At 41.0% G+C, this 18,178-nt stretch overlaps 1 protein-coding gene across 1 annotated transcript in view; it reads right to left on the bottom strand.

Annotated features, from left to right (window-relative positions):
• fbln7.L (fibulin 7 L homeolog) overlaps window positions 1–13,008 on the bottom strand; it is a 71,152-nt gene extending 58,144 nt beyond the window's left edge. The window contains exon 1 of the mRNA XM_018262880.2: window positions 12,683–13,008. Coding sequence (XP_018118369.1) covers window positions 12,683–12,757 — 75 coding nt within the window. The 5' untranslated portion in view covers window positions 12,758–13,008. The remainder of the gene's footprint in view (window positions 1–12,682) is intronic.
• Between the last annotated feature and the right edge of the window lie 5,170 nt (window positions 13,009–18,178).

The following is an 18,178-nucleotide window of genomic DNA, read 5'->3' as shown; positions in this document are numbered from 1 at the left end:
AGGAATCATCTTTAAAAATTAGCATTTGCTTAAAATGGTATCTAAGAGATATGGCCTTCCCATAACTTGGAGCTTTCTGGATAACAAGTTTCTGCATAAGGGATCCCACACGTGTAATACCATAGAAACTATGTAAATGCATTTGTAGGACTTTAAGGGTTCCAGCTCATTCAGCCCACATTAGAGCACAACAAAAACGTATCCTGAATGCTTGGGGCTTATGGTTTTTCCAGATAAAGGATCTTTCCATAATTTGCAACTGCATTTTTTTAATTCTATTAAAAAAATCAATAAAATGTTAATTAAACCCAATAGGATTGTTTTGCATCCAATAAGGAATACTTTTATTTTAGTTGGGTTTGAGTACAAATTACTGTTTTGATATTACAGAGAAAAAGGAAATATGTCTTAATATTTTGAATTTAATATATTTGATTAAAATGGAGTCTATGAGAGATGAGCTTTCTGGATAAAAGGTTTTCCAGTTGATGAATCCCATATCTGTATAAATGAGATAACGTGAAACCAGACTTTGTGTCAGATAAAATTCAGTGAGAAAAAGTTATCTCATGGTTTATCACGTGAAAAGTCATGGACGAGATTTAATTCTAGGAGAAAAAACTTTTCTCCAAATTGAGTTCCTGTTTTTTCCCCATCGACTTCAATAAAGTTTTCACTTGATAAACAGTGAGATACTTTTTTTTAAATTGAATTGCATCTCAAATTGAATCTCGTCCATGACTTTTCACGTGATAAACCTTTTTTGCATTGAATCTGGCCCCTGGGGAATGAAGAAAATATCTGCTTTATAAAAAGTTATTGAAAAAATCAACCTGCAGACAATGGGAAGTGTGGTTTCAGCTGTTAAAATACAAATTCTTCTTTTGTGACGAAAAGTCATGTGATTTCCCTTCCCGCCCCTAATTTACATATGCAAATTTGGATTCAGATTTGGTTCGGCCAGGCACAAGGATTCGCCGAATCCGAATACTGCTGAAATAGGCCGAATACCGAATCGAATCCTGGATTCGGTGCATTCCTAGTTTTTTTTCTAAGATTGTTGTACATCAACATTTAGCAGCTGCATTCAGTCTGAACGGCTTCTTATTCTATGCCTGTTAGGGATGTAGCGAACGTCGGAAAAAAAGTTTGCGAACATATTCGCGAACTTGCGCAAAAATGCGAGCGGTTCGCGAACGGTTCGCGAACCCCATAGACTTCAATGGGAAGGCGAACTTTAACATCTAGAAAAGACATTTCTGGCCAGAAAAATGATTTTAAAGTTGTTTAAAGGGTGCAACGACCTGGACAGTGGCATGCCAGAGGGGGATCAAGGGCAAAAATGTATCTGAAAAATCTGCCTGTGTGTGCTTGGAAGAGATAGTGTAGGGGGAGAGCTGTTAGTGATTTCAGGGACAGATGATAGTAAGTTTGCTGGCTAGTAATCTGCTTGATACTGCTCTGTATTGGAGGGACAGAAGTCTGCAGGGATTTGAGGGACATTTTAGCTTAGGTAGCTTTGCTGGCTAGTAATCTACTGTTCTCTTTAAACAACTGCCATACGTTGACCTTGTAGGCATTGTTTGCCCAGTTTTTTTGGACGCAGCCACTGAAGCACAGTTGCCATAAAAAATATGCCATATAAATGCTGAAAATAGTAATTTTTCGCCATACGTTGACCTTGTAGACATCGTTTGCCCAGTTTTTTTGGTTGCAGCCACTGAAGCACAGTTGCCAGAAAAAATATGCCATATAAATGCTGAAAATAGTCATTTTTTGCCATACGTTGACCTTGTAGGCATTGTTTGCCCAGTTTTTTTGGTCGCAGCCACTGAAGCACAGTTGCCAGAAAAAATATGCCATATAAATGCTGAAAATAGTAATTTTTTGCCATATACGTTGAGTCAACGTATGGCAAAAAATGACTATTTTCAGCATTTATATGGCATATTTTTTCTGGCCTCTGTGCTTCAGTGGCTGCGGCCAAAAAAACTGGGCAAACAATGCCTACAAGGTCAACGTATACACTACTACAGCGGTGGATACGGATTACGTAAAATATATGAATGCTGCTTGAAAAAAAGTAACTCAAGTGGTTTTTCTAGAGACGATAATATTATCAATATTTAGACAAAATGTGAACAAGCTCACACAGCTAGATGGTGGGTTGAAGAAAACAGTGTGCAAATAATGCCTACAAGGTCAACGTATACACTACTACAGCGGTGGATACGGATTACGTAAAATATATGAATGCTGCTTGAAAAAGTCACTCCGGTGTTTTTTCTGGAGACGGTAATATTATGGATATTTAGACAGAATGTGAACAAGGTCACACAGCTAGATGGCGGGTTGAAGAAAACAGTGTGCAAATAATGCCTACAAGGTCAACGTATACACTACAACAGCGGTGGATACGGATTACGTAAAATATATTATGGCTGCTTGAAAAAAGTCACTCCGGTGTTTTTTCTGGAGACGGTAATATTATGGATATTTAGACAGAATGTGAACAAGGTCACACAGCTAGATGGCGGGTTGAAGAAAACAGTGTGCAAATAATGCCTACAGGGCAAATAATGCCTAAAAGGTCAACTTATACACTACTACAGCGGTAGTAAAATAAAAAAAAGTAAAATAAAAAAAAAATGAATATTAAAAAAAAAAATTAAAGTTGGTGCTGCTGAACTACTAGGAGCAGCAGATTAGCACACCAGTCCCACTCCCCAACACTGCTAGACTAATAGCACTGGGCTCTTATAGTAGTAGTAGTAGTAGTAGTAAAACAACAAAAAATAAATAAAAGCAGTCCTTACAAGGACTACTGTTATTGCAGCAGTCAGCAGATGAGATCAGAAGCAGGACAGCTGCCCACTGCAGCTACATACAGAGCACTGCAGTAGAAGGTAGATTACTAGCCAGCAAAGCTACCTAAGATAAAATGTCCCTCAAACCCCTGCAGACTTCTGTCCCTCCAATAACAGAGCAGTATCAAAACGATTACTAGCCAGCAAACTTTCAACTGTCCCTGAAATCACTAACAGGCAGCAGCTCTCTCCCTACACTATCTCTTCAGCACACACAGGCAGAGTGAAAAAACGCTGCAGGGCTTCGGTTTTTATAGGGAAGGGGAGTGGTCCAGGGGAGAGCTTCCTGATTGGCTGCCATGTACCTGCTGGTCTGGGGTGAGAGGGCAAAAAAAAGCGCCAACAATGGCGAACCCAAAATGGCGAACGTCGCGCGACGTTCGCGAACTTCCGGCGAGCGCGAACACCCGATGTTCGCGCGAACAAGTTCGCCGGCGAACAGTTCGCGACATCTCTAATGCCTGTTACCCATCTGCATCATTACCCTTTTTGAGATGAGAACTTTTTTATTTTAGTAAGAGAGGAGAAGTATTCCTGACCAGTGAAAAGAATATGCATGATATGATCATTTGTTGAATAATACCCATGTATCTATTTTATATGGATCAGTTTCAGCTGCAGCCCAGTATTTTCCGATACACATCTCTATTCCATGTGGTCTCTTTTCTACAAAACACTCTCTTCAGCTATTGCTGGCTTCTATGGAACTTGCAAGGAAAAACAGGAAACTGCTAGATAATATTCTAAAGTGGAGGTTGATTTGGAACAAATGCTATGTTGGATCTCACAGATGTATGTTATATAAAGATCCCACATCCTTCCACTACAGCATAAGTCACATTACACAATGCTGTTCTGGCCTAAAACAACATTTGGTGGATAATGTTAACTGTAACATTACTGTCCTGATTTTATACTCCTGCGATAGAAACAATTGTATAAAGGTATTCCATTTTGGACTTTTCCAACCACAGCACCACAAGGTCCCATGATGCAGCCGCCGCTGACTCGTTCGCCCACAGACTGCAGTTATCACCAGCAGAGAGAATAACCGGGCATAGAGTGCCTGTGTTCCCAGGCCATTAATCATTTACAGTTCTAAAAGGATGAGAGCACATTTTGGGCCATAACCCACAAGCCCCATAGATGTAGTTGAACTTTCAGCAGTGTGATGTCTTTTAGTAGCTAGACAAATTGCAGGTCAAGATGGATAAGAATGCGAAATTTGGAACATACATGTGTTGCATGAATACAGAGCATCCCACCCTCCCACAGCCCAAAAGGGCCAAAAGAGAACCATGTACTTATTGACTTCCCTATGGTTTTTGCTCCTTTTGGAAAGTGTTTGTAAGTGCAGCATAATGGGCCTAATTATTTGAGTCAGTATGCAGCATAACAAATTCATGCCTAGGGTTGACTGCTGTCTGATCTTGAACTGAACCTAACTCAAATAACATTATGTGTATGCAGATTATGCAGATTCCCCCAGGTGCCCCACGTGATTTGGATGGATTCTGTTCTCGAACTAGCTTGGTCATTATCACCTTGACCTAGAGGAAGAACCATCTCATTGGTTATATGGGCAGTTTTTCTGTGATCTGAAGCAAGTTTATAAAAACTGCTTTCTTTGTTCAGGGTTCTGACTCTTTGTGAGATCAGAATCCACAGCGCTTGTATCAAATAAGCTTTATATATACACCTCCGGTTCTTGAAGTTCTACAACAGAACCAAACCATCTGCTTTGTAAACGGGCTGTTAGGTTCCAACCTGCCTGTCCAGATTTCAAGAGTCTGAAACAGGACAGAACTTGCCGAGATTATTCTTAATTTGGCCAATCATGGGCTGCTATGTGATAACCCTTCCCCTGACATCACTAGCCCACTCCCTGATATCTTTGGGGGATCTAAGGGAAAGCCCCTAGAGATAGACTGCCAAAGGATACTAAATGTCCTAGTAATAAATGTATAATACATGTAATAATGTAAATTAATGTAATAAATTGATTAATTTGCTACTTGTCTGGTAACCCAGAGCAACCAATCCTCATTTACTGTCAGAAAACAAATATCCGATATTGGTTGCCTCTTGCCAGGGGTTACTAGATGAAGGCGTAAGACTTTTTATGAAATTACCCCATTGAAGGGACACACAAACAGTAGCCAGTCTTGTTTATTATAATAATAAGTGCCTACCACTGAGAGGCAATTAGTTCATTGTTATTGGTTAGTAACTTTGCATATTCTGTGAATATCTTATGCCCATGTTTTACTTAAATGTATATGAAAAAATCCTCCTTTTTATTAGTATGAATTACGCAATGGCCATCTCCCATAGACTCCATTTTATCCAAATAATCCATTTTTTTAAAAATGATTTCCTTTTTCTCTGTAATAATAAAACAGTACCTTGTACCTGATCCAAACTATGATATAATTAATCCTTATTGGAGGCAACCCCAGCCTATTGGGTGTGTTTAATGTTTACATGATTTTGTAGTAGACTTATGGTATGAAGATCCAAATTACAGAAAGATCTGTTATCCGGAAAGCCCCAGGTCCCAAGCATTCTGGATAACAGGTCCCATACCTGTACAGAACTTTAAGCCAGGGTAGACCTTACACATACATTTATTATAAGTGACAGGGGTATTTCTTGTAGGTGGAGTTAGAATGTGGATAGATGTGGAGTGTAATCTAATCTTTAATTGCTACTACTCTCCAAAACAATATTTCATGTCTCTGTGGTTCTTTACTATACTGTTACTATGCTGTTGAATGGAATTGTATGAGTTTAGAATTCTGAATATGCAAGAAAATAGGGAATGAAAGGTCAGCTGAGTCTCCAGACATGTGTATAATACAGGCTCTGTTGAAGAGCTATGTTTAACTTGATCGGTGGGACTTGCCAGAAGGCCAGAGAGCCATAACAAACACTACCTTGTAAAAGGCACCTCAGTTTACTATTCAAAATCTCTTTTCTTGAAAAGACAGCTCTGACAGGAGAGACAGAAACACTGCATACAATTCACAGCACTGAATTCCAAATATTCCAATATTTTACTGCCGGGGTATTGTGCACACTGCTGGCAGGCAACAGATATGCTTTCTGAGTTTATAAATACCTGTCATCAACTTGGTAGGACAAGTTGAATGGAGCAGGGGAGCAATAATAAAGTCAACTGGGAAGACCCATTGGTACCAAACAGGGGCATGATGATAGGGGTAGAAAACCCATAAGGAGGGCACAGTTGAACGCAAGCCTTAAACTTAAATCAAGAGATACAACTATTTAAATTAAAATTTTAAATGAATTACTGCCAAAGAACAGTAGAAAGTTTATTATCTATCTTAACATCTTAGATAACTACTTGACAAGACTGCAACCTTAAATGTCCTGACTTTAGTGCTCACCAAGGTCTTATGAAATAGCTTGTGGTTACATCTATTGGTAGAATATGAAATATTTACAGGTGTTATAGCTTTATTTACCATAGGTGTAACCTGCAGGGTTAGGACCACCCTGTGTGGGACACAGTGTAAGGAAGAGCACATGGATAGTATGCGGCTGCAACTACTAGTATGCGGCGTGCCCCAAGCAGCCATGATATTCTCCATGATGTATTATCTCAATGATTATATAAAAGGGACAGGTTGCCCATTGAATGTTTAGAACATACTCTCAATAAAAGATGTTCAATTTCTGATGATCTCTTAAAAAAAGTAACAGATGCCTAGGTTTCTCCAATACACACCAAATGTTACACCCAGTGTTCTGCACTCGAAAAATCTTATCATCTGGATTACAGCCCAAATATTCAGTGGTAAATTACTGAAGTGTTTGGAATGAAAACCTGGAGCCTCGCTAAACAACAAAAACAGCTCTAACTGCATCAAATAAGCTTAATTGCCTAAAACATTGATTAACATAACCCCAGTGACGGCAATCAGAATGCACAGCAGAGCACAGTGGTACAACTGATTGATACAGGTAGACTGGTAACAGGAACAAAAAAAAAAACAGAAAAAAAACATTGTACGAGTCTCCCTGTTGAGTAAGAAAAGGCTCTGGCATTTCTTAGAGATTGTCTTGGGTCAGTACTTCTTTATTTGCTTTCTTTACAGGGTATTTGCATTTTGGCTCTCGTGCAAACCACAACATCACTTTATCCATGCCCTGGGCCTATTCCATCCAAGTTTATACAAACAAAAAGGCCTGTACATCAGGAATCAATACTTCATCAGAAATGCAGACCCACAAATCTGAAAATCAATTCTGTGGGTTTCTGAAAGTATGATCCTTTTCTAGCGCATATGTTCTGGACCTCGCCAAGACTACCCCCAACGAAATAACGTTTTTCTGCAGGACAACTTCAGCACATTCATACTGGCATGTTTGTGGGTAGGGGAAATTAAGCTGGAGACCCCATGAACCCTGAGATATAATTCAATTGACTCCCCTTTCCCTCAACCTATACCAGGTCAACAAATTCCCTGAATTGCCTCTTGTGCTCATGCTCTTAGCACCCTTACTCTGAGTACAGTGGGGATATAGGATGCTCATCTAGAGCCATTAAATAGATAAGTAATGGTCTTGGTCAATACTTGCCCCCAATACTTTTTCTCTCTTAGGTCGCCACAAGGGGCCATGTATTTATCCCACATTCCAACCCAACCAACCTATGCCACAGTAAGGGTGGTTGATACAAACCTTGTTCTATTCTGCTACATATTTAATTCCTTGTCTGGATATTTCCTTTTCAAGGGTTAAATGAGAACTAAAGCTTAAATAAAGAAGTAGGATAGAAATGTTGTACATTATGTTTGGGCTTCTGTACCAGCCCAAGGCAACCGCCGCCTTTAGTGGTGAAACTCTGTGCCCCCAAAGATGCCCTAGTAGCTCCCCATCTTCTTTTCTGCTGATTCACTGCACATGCTCTGTGCTGCTGTCACTTACTGAGATTAGGGACCAACTCACAATATACAGTACACATAGAATAGAAATGTCACAATATAAGGCTGATTAGTAATTAATACAGCTAATTACTACATGGCAGCACATAAACCAGTGCAACTAGTATCAGAATTTAGTAATCAGCCCAGTAGCATCAGCTTCTATTACAGACCAACCTCATTTTCTGCTTGATAATTTGCAACAACCCCTAAGCTCAGCTTCTCAACAGCTGTTCAGAGCCCACTGAGCATGTGAGTGTCACAGACACTTTCCAAGATGGTGACCCCCTGTGACAAGTTTGAAGTCCTGGATCATTGCTGCTATTGACAAGCTGAAACTTTAGGCTGGTGCAATAAGTGCAGTATATAAAATATGGTATTTTATCCATATTCATTTTTATGGTTTAGTTCTCGTTTAATGCCCTCAGGGCTGGTTCTCATTATATTTTTTAATATCCCTTTGTTTGTGGGGTGTAAGAGTGTATCAGTGTTTTTGGATTCAACAAGTGCAGAGAAAGCCCAACAACTAAACTAAAGAATGGTTTGTTATGGAACCTGACCCCAAGATCCAGGAGGACAGGGTGCCACTTCTCGCAACTGGAAAATAAAAATGCATAAAATATTACATTTAATACATTCAATTATTGTGAGATTCCTCACTAGACAACAGTAGTACATAATTCTACTCTGAAGCTTCTGCCTCTGGAATTCTCAACCATGAACTATAAGACTCTCCTAACCTCTAGACTAGTGATCCCCAAACAGTGGCTCACAAGCAACATGTTTCTCACCAATCCCCTAGATGCTGCTTCCAGTGAGCTCAAAGCAGCATACCTCCCAACATTTTGAAAGTAAAAAGAGGGACAAAATTTTTTTTTACGCACGCAGCGCAGCAAATTTTTTGACCACACCCCTTTCTGTGGCCACACCCCCTAATTACCATGTTAGTTTTACAAAATTTGGCAGGTTATGAAAGTTTGAAAATATTTCTCCTTATCTAAACTGTGTTTTTGTGTCTCAAAATTGTTACAAAGTATCTTATTTGCACCTGTTAGGTGTTCTGGGCTTTCTGCTAAAAGCCAATTAAGTGAGAAACTTTGTTTCTTTTTCTGGCTGTTCAGTGCAGAGAAAAGAGGGACTTTCCAGTACAAATGAGGGACTGCTGGTTGAGCTGTCAAAAGAGGGACTGTCCCTCCGAAAAAGGGACAGTTGGGAGGTATGAAGCAGGTGCGTATTTTGAGTTATTGACATGGAGGCAAGCTTCTGCTTCTGAAATTTTCAGCCATGAACTTATATATAAGACTCTCCTACCCACTAGACCAGTGATCCCCAACCAGTGGCTCACAAGCAACATGTTGCTCACCAATCTCTTGGATGTTGCTCCCAGTGGCCTCAAAGCTTATTTTATTTATTTTTTTCCAGGCTTGGAGGCAAGTTTTGGTTGTATAAAAATCAGGTGTACCGGCAAACAGAGCCTCCCATAGGCTGCCAGTCCACATAGGGGCTACCAAATAGCCAACCACAGACCTTATTTGGCACCTCCTAGAACTATTTTCATGCTTGTGTTGCTCCCAACTCTTTTTACATTTGAAAGTGGCTCGTGGGTAAAAAAGGTTGGGTCCCTAGTCTAGACATTCAAACACTCCATAGAGAGACACCTGTTCATAGAAGCCTATGTGATGCTCCATGAATTATATGAATTAATATGTTATCTGCCAGTTGCTTCCCCAGTCCTTTTAGACTGTCCGTTCTTGAGTGCAGGGATGCACACTGTTTTATTCTGTAACCCTTGCTTGCTAATTTATTGCTTCCTCCAGAGAACGCAGAAAGACCAGCACAATTATACAGAGTGTGGTAATATTTTCTTTATAATGTAAAAAGGAAACAAAACAACTTTACGAGAGCTACCAGCATAATAAAGGACCACTAACAGCAAAAAAAGTGTAAAATTGTTTTTTTTAGTATGCTACGAAAAAAAGACACCAATACATATTAAACTTTAAAGTCTAATAACTTACCGAAACTCTGCTTGCGCTCCTCTTCAGAAAAGGCGATCGAGTGATCCATCGTGCGACGCTCGATTTCTCCTCCCTGCCTTCCTTATAGGAGATAGCCAGGGAGAAGAAATTGAGTGCTGCACGATGGATCGTCGCCCTGTCGCTGTTTCTGAAGAAGAGCGCAAGCGGATTTATTTCTTAAAGGAAAACTATACCCCCCACATGAATACTTAAGCAACAGATAGTTTATATCAAATTGAATGACATATTAAAGAATCTTACCAAACTGGAATATATATTTACATAAATATTGCCCTTTTACATCTCTTGCCTTGAGCCACCATTTCGTGACTCTATCTGTGCTGTCTCAGAGATCACCTGACCAGAAATACTACAACACTAACTGTAACAGGAAGAAGTGAGGAAGCAAAAGACAGAACTCTGTCTGTTAATTGGCTCATGTGACCTAACATGTATGGTTTGTTGGTATGTTTGTGAGTACAGTGAATCGTACGATCTCAGGGGGCGGCCCTTATTTTTTAAAATGGCAATTTTCTATTTATGATTACCCAATGGCACATACTACTAAAAAAGTATATTATTATGATAATGGTTCATTTACATGAAGCAGGGTTTTACACATGAGCTGTTTTACTCAGTATCTTTTAATAGAGACCTACATTGTTTGGGGGGTATAGTTTTCCTTTAATAAAAACTTAGTGATTTTAAATTTTAATATGTGTTGGCGTCTTTTTTTCATAGCAGACATAACATATTTTTTTTGGAAAATGTTTGCTGTTACTGGTCCTTTAATGAACTTCAGATCCCTCACAGCATCCTGGCAATTACTAGCTCCTCTCTCCATATACAATCCCCAAAGCATTATATGTCGTCAACATGATGTGACCGCGCCGCTGCTTTCATTAACTGGGATCCCTCACACTCACTCGTATGGTTTCCGTTCCCAGAGACTGCGTCCTGCCAAACAACATTCTGTAACTGCTGCACGTGACACTCAAACAATGATGTAGTTGTGATGGTAACTTAACTACATCCATCAGCTGTCAGGGGGGGGCAATGGGAATAAGACTCTATCAATAAGGGTCTCTGATTCTTGTGCCCAACTTATAGCTGCTTGGGATATTAGAGGGGTCCCCAAAAATCACACAGTCTTGATTTACTTTCTTGTGCCCATTCAGTGCTATTTGTTCAGATGCTGCCTGCTGCTTCCAGACTGGTTGAAGCTAATTATTAAGGAAATATCTGTTAAACACAGCCTTGCAGTGATCTCCGCAATTCTCACTTTACAACTATCTGCAGCACAAAGCAGTCTCAGTGATTGTACAGACTGTACCCTCCCCTTCTTCCTCCCATAACGTTGTTGTAACCTCCTCCTCTTTACCCATTCCTTGTTATAACTGCAAGCTCTCTGTCATGTAAGTGTAAAGTCAGAAGCATGGACAGCATTGCATCACGCAACCAACATTAAACTACTTTTTTAAAGGTCTCTTAAAGTATCAGTAACACTTTAAAAAAAAAAAAAAGGAATAACAATATAATGTAGTGTTGCCATGCACTGGTACAACTGGTGTGTTTTCTTCAGAAACACTATAATGGTTATATAAAGAAGCACAGGTCATACAAGCACAGGATCACAGTAGATGACGGATAAGTTTTGAAGAATCCCATTGTATAGTACAGAGCTTATCTGTTATCTGCTGTGTATCCTGTGCCTTTTGTCCTTTTTCAGCTTTGAAATGCTGCCCTCATGGCTACACAGCAGCTTGTTTATATAAATTATAGTTGTATTTCTGAAGCAAACACACTAGTTCAGCACAACAGTACATAATATTTTAATTACTTTAATTTTTTGGTGCTAGTGTTCCTTTAAAGGCACATCTAGCCTTTCTTTGGAAGTCTGCTGCAAATCTTAAGGGTCCTTTGTATGACCTAAGATCTATGATATTTCTGTGGCTGTTTCCAGCAGGGTAAAACAGGCAATAGGCAACTGGCAGCTAAGCAGATGTTGTTGGGGGGAAGGTCAGCAAGATCCAGTGGGTTACCAGTTGCCTAACACTAGAAGAACACACTTTTCTATTTGGGAAAAACAAGTCATTTGTGACGCCACCAATTCTAAACTGACTTCTCAGTAATTCCATTTTTTAAACTATCAAAGCAACTTATTCTAAGAAAAAACAGAACTTCTACTGAGATCACATTATTTCCAGGAGCAGCACAAAATATATACACCCCCCCCCCAACAGCCAACATAACATAACCTATAAAGCAGCAAAAAAATAAACATGACAGTTTAGGGCAAGGATCTCTAACCTTTATTTACTCGTGAGCCACATTAAAATGTAAATAAAAGTTGGGGAGCAACACAAGTATGCAAAATGTTGCCAATTATCGGCTGTAATTGGCTATTGGTAGCCCCTATGTGAACTAACAGCCTACAGGAGACTGTTTGGTAGCACATTTAGTTTTTATAAAACCAAAACTTGCCTCCAAGCCTGGAAATTAAAAATATTTAAAAATTGGTAGCAACATCCAAGGGGTTGGTGAGCAACACTGGTTTAGGGCATTAGTACATGTGATTTTAAAACAGTTCTGCTTGTCTAACAAACATTTCTCATTGCTCATGGTTATAGTTCCACAATCCTGGGTTAAAATGTAGTGTGATTGAGAACTAGCCCCAGTTATGCTCTGACATGCTATGAACTACAGCTCCCAGAATCCCCAGGTGGCTGATGGCTAGCTGAGGATGATGTGAAGTGGCACTTTCAGTTGTGTGGAGTGTGTCATTAACAAACAAAGCATGAGAATCAATGAAAGGTGTCAGAAGGAGCAGCCAATCGGGTCTTTTTACCTGAGCTGCCTGCGACTCCGACAATGCAGTCGCGCAGAGCAACAGGAGGACACTGAGCTGTAACGCGGGGGTCATAGCGGCAGGCGGAGAAATCAGACGCAGAAACCAAGGGAAAAGTCGACTTTCTTCTGTTGCTCGTAGTCCTTTTCCTCCAGCAGCAGATGTGTTATATGTATGCAGAGTCGCACACCATTCCTGCTGCTGCCGCTGCTGTTCAAGATAGGACCTGAGAGTTACTCATGTTGATGTCACAATTAAACCGCGCTGAAGCTGCTGCTGCCGTCCCACTACTGCTACTCCGAGCGCTCTGCAGCTACTGTTGACACCTATAGAGCTGCTTGTACCTTAGCCAGCCTGACTATATCCCTCCCACATTGCAGGATTCATAAGGGGCTGTTAGAATTCAGGAAAACAGGCGAGTGTGGCTTGTCAGAGTCTGTTTGTACAGTGGGACCTTTATTTGTATGATCAGGCTGCACACTGCCCCTGTAGTGCCATTCAGTTTGGGAGAAAGGTTAAAAGGGACTTTAAAGGGAATATTGTTAACCCCATTAGGGTTCAGACTTAAGTTTTCCTACCCAATGTATATTCTACAGAAATATTATTGTTATTGGTGTCCCCACATAGCAACCAATCATATGCCCTGTTATCCAGAATGCTCAGGATCTGGGGTTTTCCAGATAAGGGGTCTTTCTGTAATTTTCATACTTTAAGGGGAAGATTTATCAAAATGTGAGTTTAGAGCTTAAAGGAGAAGGAAAGATACGGAGGCATTTTATTGCCAATAGATTAGCCACAATAGTGCAAGCTAGAATGCTATATTTACTCTGTAGAATGTTTTACCATACCTGAGTAAAAAGCTCTAGACACTCTCTGTTTGTTTAGGATAGCAGCTGCAGTATTAGCTTGGTGTGACATCACTTCCTGCCTGAGTATCTCTCTGCTCACTCATAGCTCTGGGCTCAGATTACAGCAGAGAAGGGGGGGGGAGAGGAGCAAACTAGGCATGCTCAAGCCCTAGTCCTGGAGGTTTATGCTGAAAACGGGAAGTCTGATACAGAAGCCCATGTGTACACAATAGAAGGAAAGCAATGCTGTGTTTCTTTTGGCAGAGGACTCAGAGCAGCACTACTTTGAGGGTTTACTGGAATATTTAGGTGAACCTTTATGGCTTACTTAGTTTTAACCTTTTAACAAAAACTCACCCACATTCTATTCATTCCTATGGGATTTTAGAATTCCAGCATTGGACTGGGCCGGAGGGACGCTGGAAAAAAACCCGGTGGGCCCCAACGCTCATGGCTCCCCACGGCCCAGACCCCCTCCATTTCTGACCTCCGGCCCGTTCCACTCGCTTGCCCCACCTACTCTGCCTACTTGCCCCGTCCGCTCCACCCACTTGCCCTGCCCACTCTGCCCACTTGCCCAGCCTGTTCACTCGCTCGCATAAAGATTAGTATGAAGTGGGTATTCTCCGAGGGGGACGGGAGAGGGCAGAGGGTGGTTTGCTGCGGAGGAAGGACTGTGACTGAGACTGAGGAGGGAGGCCCTTGGGGAGGTGATGTGGCAGCCCCAATGGACCCTGACCCCCCCAGTCTGACCTTGTGTAATTGTATTTATCAATGGGTGAAAATTAGAACTGCCCCTGTAGTGCCATTCAGTTTAGGAGAAAGGTTAAGAGGGAACTCTTAGGGGGCAGTTCTTAACCCCATTAATGTTCAGACTTCAGTTGTTAACCCCATTAGCGTCCAGACTTCAGTTTTCCTACCCATATGTATGTTCTGCAGAACTGAAACTGTGACTGAAGGACATGTACAGTGTGTATGATGGCATTACTGATAGTACTGAGAAATATTATTGAGTTATTGGTGTCCCTGGGGGGGCACATAGCAATCAATCCTATGCCCATATGTTAATTATGCAGAGGAAGACATTTTTATATACAGGTATGGGACCTGTTATTCAGAATGATCAGGATCTGGGGTTTTCCAGATTTCTGTAATTTGGATCACCATACTTTAAGTCTAATAAAAAAGAATCATCTAAACACTAAATAACCTCAATAGGATTGTTTTGCCTCCAACAAGGATTCTTGCAGCTTAGTCGGGATCAGTGTCGGACTGGCCCACCGGGATACCAGTGTCGGTGGGCCCAGATGTCAGTTCAAAACATTTGGCATATTTCATGGCCATTCCCTATTTCTACAGGAACATAGAGACTAAATAGATTGAATAATAGATTATAGCATGTAAAGAAAAGAGACTAGCAGAATAGAGGTTGTGTGAAGAGAAGAATAATAAAAGTACTGAGAGTGGGCCCCTGATCTTTTCTTGGGCCCCTGATCTTTTGGTGGGCCCCTAGTGTTCCAGTCCAACACTGGTCAGGATGAAGTACAAGGTAATGTTTTATTATTACAGAGAAAAGGGAAATCATTTTTAAAAATTAGAATTATTTGATTAAAATGGAGTCTATTGAGATATCCCTCCAGTAATTCAGAGCTTTCTGGATAATAGGTTTCCGGACAACGCATACAATTTAAAAGAAGTATGAATTTGATTGGTTACTTGGGTTGTGCCGATAGTCGGATTGATGGTTTGCTAGTGCAGTGAATCAGTGGAGCTGACTGGGCAGGTATGTGGTTCAGGTGGGAGCAGCCTGTGCATTCATCATTCTGTCATATTTGCACTTGCCAAGTGTGAATACCATCCTATCTATCACATGCATGGAAATATATTATAACCTAGGTAACACTGCTCCAACATAGTAACCTCTAACAACCAACTAGCAATTGCATTTTATTGATCAACAATGGAGGAGCCAAAGATCATAAACTCAACAGCAGGCAGTACAAAGCTCAGCCTCTGAGGGCTCTGGTTAAATTGTAATAGTTATAGAAAATCTGCAGTCTATAGGAGCATCTGCAAAAGGACCCACAATATAAATAGCAAGTTGTTCCCATGCTGAATCAGGAAATGGTACTGGTTTTACATCTGGTCTCAACTTAACTTCGTGTACAACGTTCATTGCACAGCCCAGTGAAGTGTTGCTTTGTGGTGACATTTTAGACGCTGGCTGTGTGGCAGGCACTGGTGCTGTAGTAATGAGACCATCAACTAATTGTAGGTTTTTTTTTTAAATGATTTATTTATTACTTCAACACATAGTCATACAGTTTGATGCATTCGTGTACAGCATAAAGTAGTTGACATCGTATTGAAAAGTTTTTCAATTTAACCCCCGGGAGAACTGAAAAAGGAAGGTGCGAGAGTATATAATGAAAGGGGAGGAGAAAGACAGAACAGATCAGGTAAGAGTGGCAAGAAGAAGAAGAGAGGTGAAAAGAAAAGAAAAGAGGAGAGGTGAGGAGGGGAGACAGGAAGCAATACGATGGAGAAAGGCAGATCCAGCTTAGATTGCCTTAGTACACACAATCACTTAGAAAAGAGTCATAGTAGCATAAGGAGTCAGAGAGACACATAACCTGAGGGTTCCAAGGTACAGCACATAAAAGTCAAAATTCGTACATCCAAAGTACAGAGGGCAAAGGTACACCATACTAATCATCCAGTGGGAGCCAATCAATAATCGGGGTAGGCGAGTCACTGGGTCTATTTGAGTAGGAGTTATTATGAAGTATCCACAGCGACCAAGTATTGTTAAACTTAGCAGGACAACCCCTAGCTGCATAGATTTGTTCCAGGGTTGGCAGGGTTTGCTCAACTAGGCCAATCCAGAAGTTTAACTCCTCTTTCCACTTAATAGCGATGGCCTTTTTCGCCTGAAAAAGTAAGAAAATAAGTAAAGTCCTTTCTGATCGTGATATTACTGTATCAGCAAGATAATTGAGTAGGAGGACAGTTGGGTGGAAATCTATTGGCAATGCCATTAGCTGAGTGAGGTAAGTAGCAATGTCTGTCCAGAACAACTGAATTCGGGAACAAGACCATATCATATGAAAGAAGTCAGCCTGTGGGCTTTTACACCTATTGCACTGATCAGGTATTGCTGGGTTGATTTTATGGAGGAGATAAGGCGTATAGTATGCTCTATGGAGGTATTTAAACTGGATAAGTCTGTCACGTGATCTGATGAGTGGAGATAAAGGGGCAAATTCACTAAGATGCGAAGTTGCGCCAGGCGCAACTTCGCCGCACTTCGCCGCACTTCGCCGCACTTCGCCAGGCGTAGTTTCGCCAGGGCTCCGCAAATTCACTAAAATCCGAAGTTGCACACGGGTAGCGTAAGGTTGCGGAGTTGCGCTAGCGTTGATTTGCTATATAAAGCGAAGTTACGCTAGCGAAGGCTAATTTGCATACGGCGCGAAATTCAAATTTCAATGGAGGAACACGTATCTGCACTACAAATGCCTAGAAAACCTTCAAATCAGCAAATAAAATTTTTATTTTGCCCTACACATGTGCCCCCTGTCTAGGTAAGTTGCCATGAGTCAGGAAATGTAGGGGGGAGGAAGGGGAGCCCCAAAAAATTTTCAATCTTTTTCAGCCTATTAGCCATCATGTAGAAAACACGCCAGCGTTTTTTGGGACTTAGAAAAAATTTTTTTAAACAATCCCTATCTACTCTATTGCGCTTCGCCAGGTCTGAGGTGGCGAAGGAAGTTTAGCGTAAAAGGTAGCGTTCAGTACACTGCGCAAGTTAGTGAATTTGCGTAGTTTCGTCGCTAGCGAAACTTCGCCTGGCGTAAGGTTGCGAAGTAACACTAGCGAAACTACGCCAGCGTTTGTTAGTGAATTTGCGCAGTAGCGAAAATGCCAAACGCTAGCGAATTAACGCTAGCGTTCGGCGCTTCGCGGCTTAGTGAATTTGCCCCATAGTGTCCTGCAAAATCGTATTCCACTGTTCAGAGGTAAGGTCAGGAATATTAACGATCCATTTCTTAAATAGGTCTTGGATAGAAGGGAGGTTGGTTTGACAAATATGTCCATATAAAGTTGAGAGAGGTTTGTTGAGCTGATCCTTTCTGAGCAGGTCCTCAATTGAGGAAGTTTGAATCCGAAGAGGACTAGCGTGGAATTGCTGTGTGAGGGTATGCCGTAATTGCAGATAGTGAAAAAACATCCTATTGGGGAGATTGTACTTGGCCTTAAGCTGGTCAAACGTGAGCAAGACATTGTCCGCATAGACATCATTAATATACTTAACATTAAATTGTGCCCAGGTAGAAGGATCAGGCAGTGTGAGCAATTGTTCAAGATTCGGATTCAACCATAGCGGAGTATAGGGAGAAATAACTGCAGCTAGTGTATCATGCCTGTGATGTACCTGTTTCCAAGCCCTGACAACATTCCTCATCATAAATGTGCAGTGAGTTAAGGGGAGTTTATCTCTGTAGATCAGATTCCTAAGCCCTTCCAAAGAGCCAACTATTTGGGCCTCTAAAAGAGTCACCGGTTCTTCAGGGGGAGATTCAAGCCACCGCTTCAAGGGCAACAATTGGGAGGCCAAAAAATATCCTTGCATATCCGGGGCTGCCAG

This window comes from Xenopus laevis, chromosome 5L (assembly GCF_017654675.1).
Source record: "Xenopus laevis strain J_2021 chromosome 5L, Xenopus_laevis_v10.1, whole genome shotgun sequence".
Lineage (NCBI taxonomy): Eukaryota > Metazoa > Chordata > Amphibia > Anura > Pipidae > Xenopus > Xenopus laevis.
The sequence above is the reverse complement of the archived record's forward strand: the minus strand, read 5'-3'. Positions and strand labels throughout refer to the sequence as shown.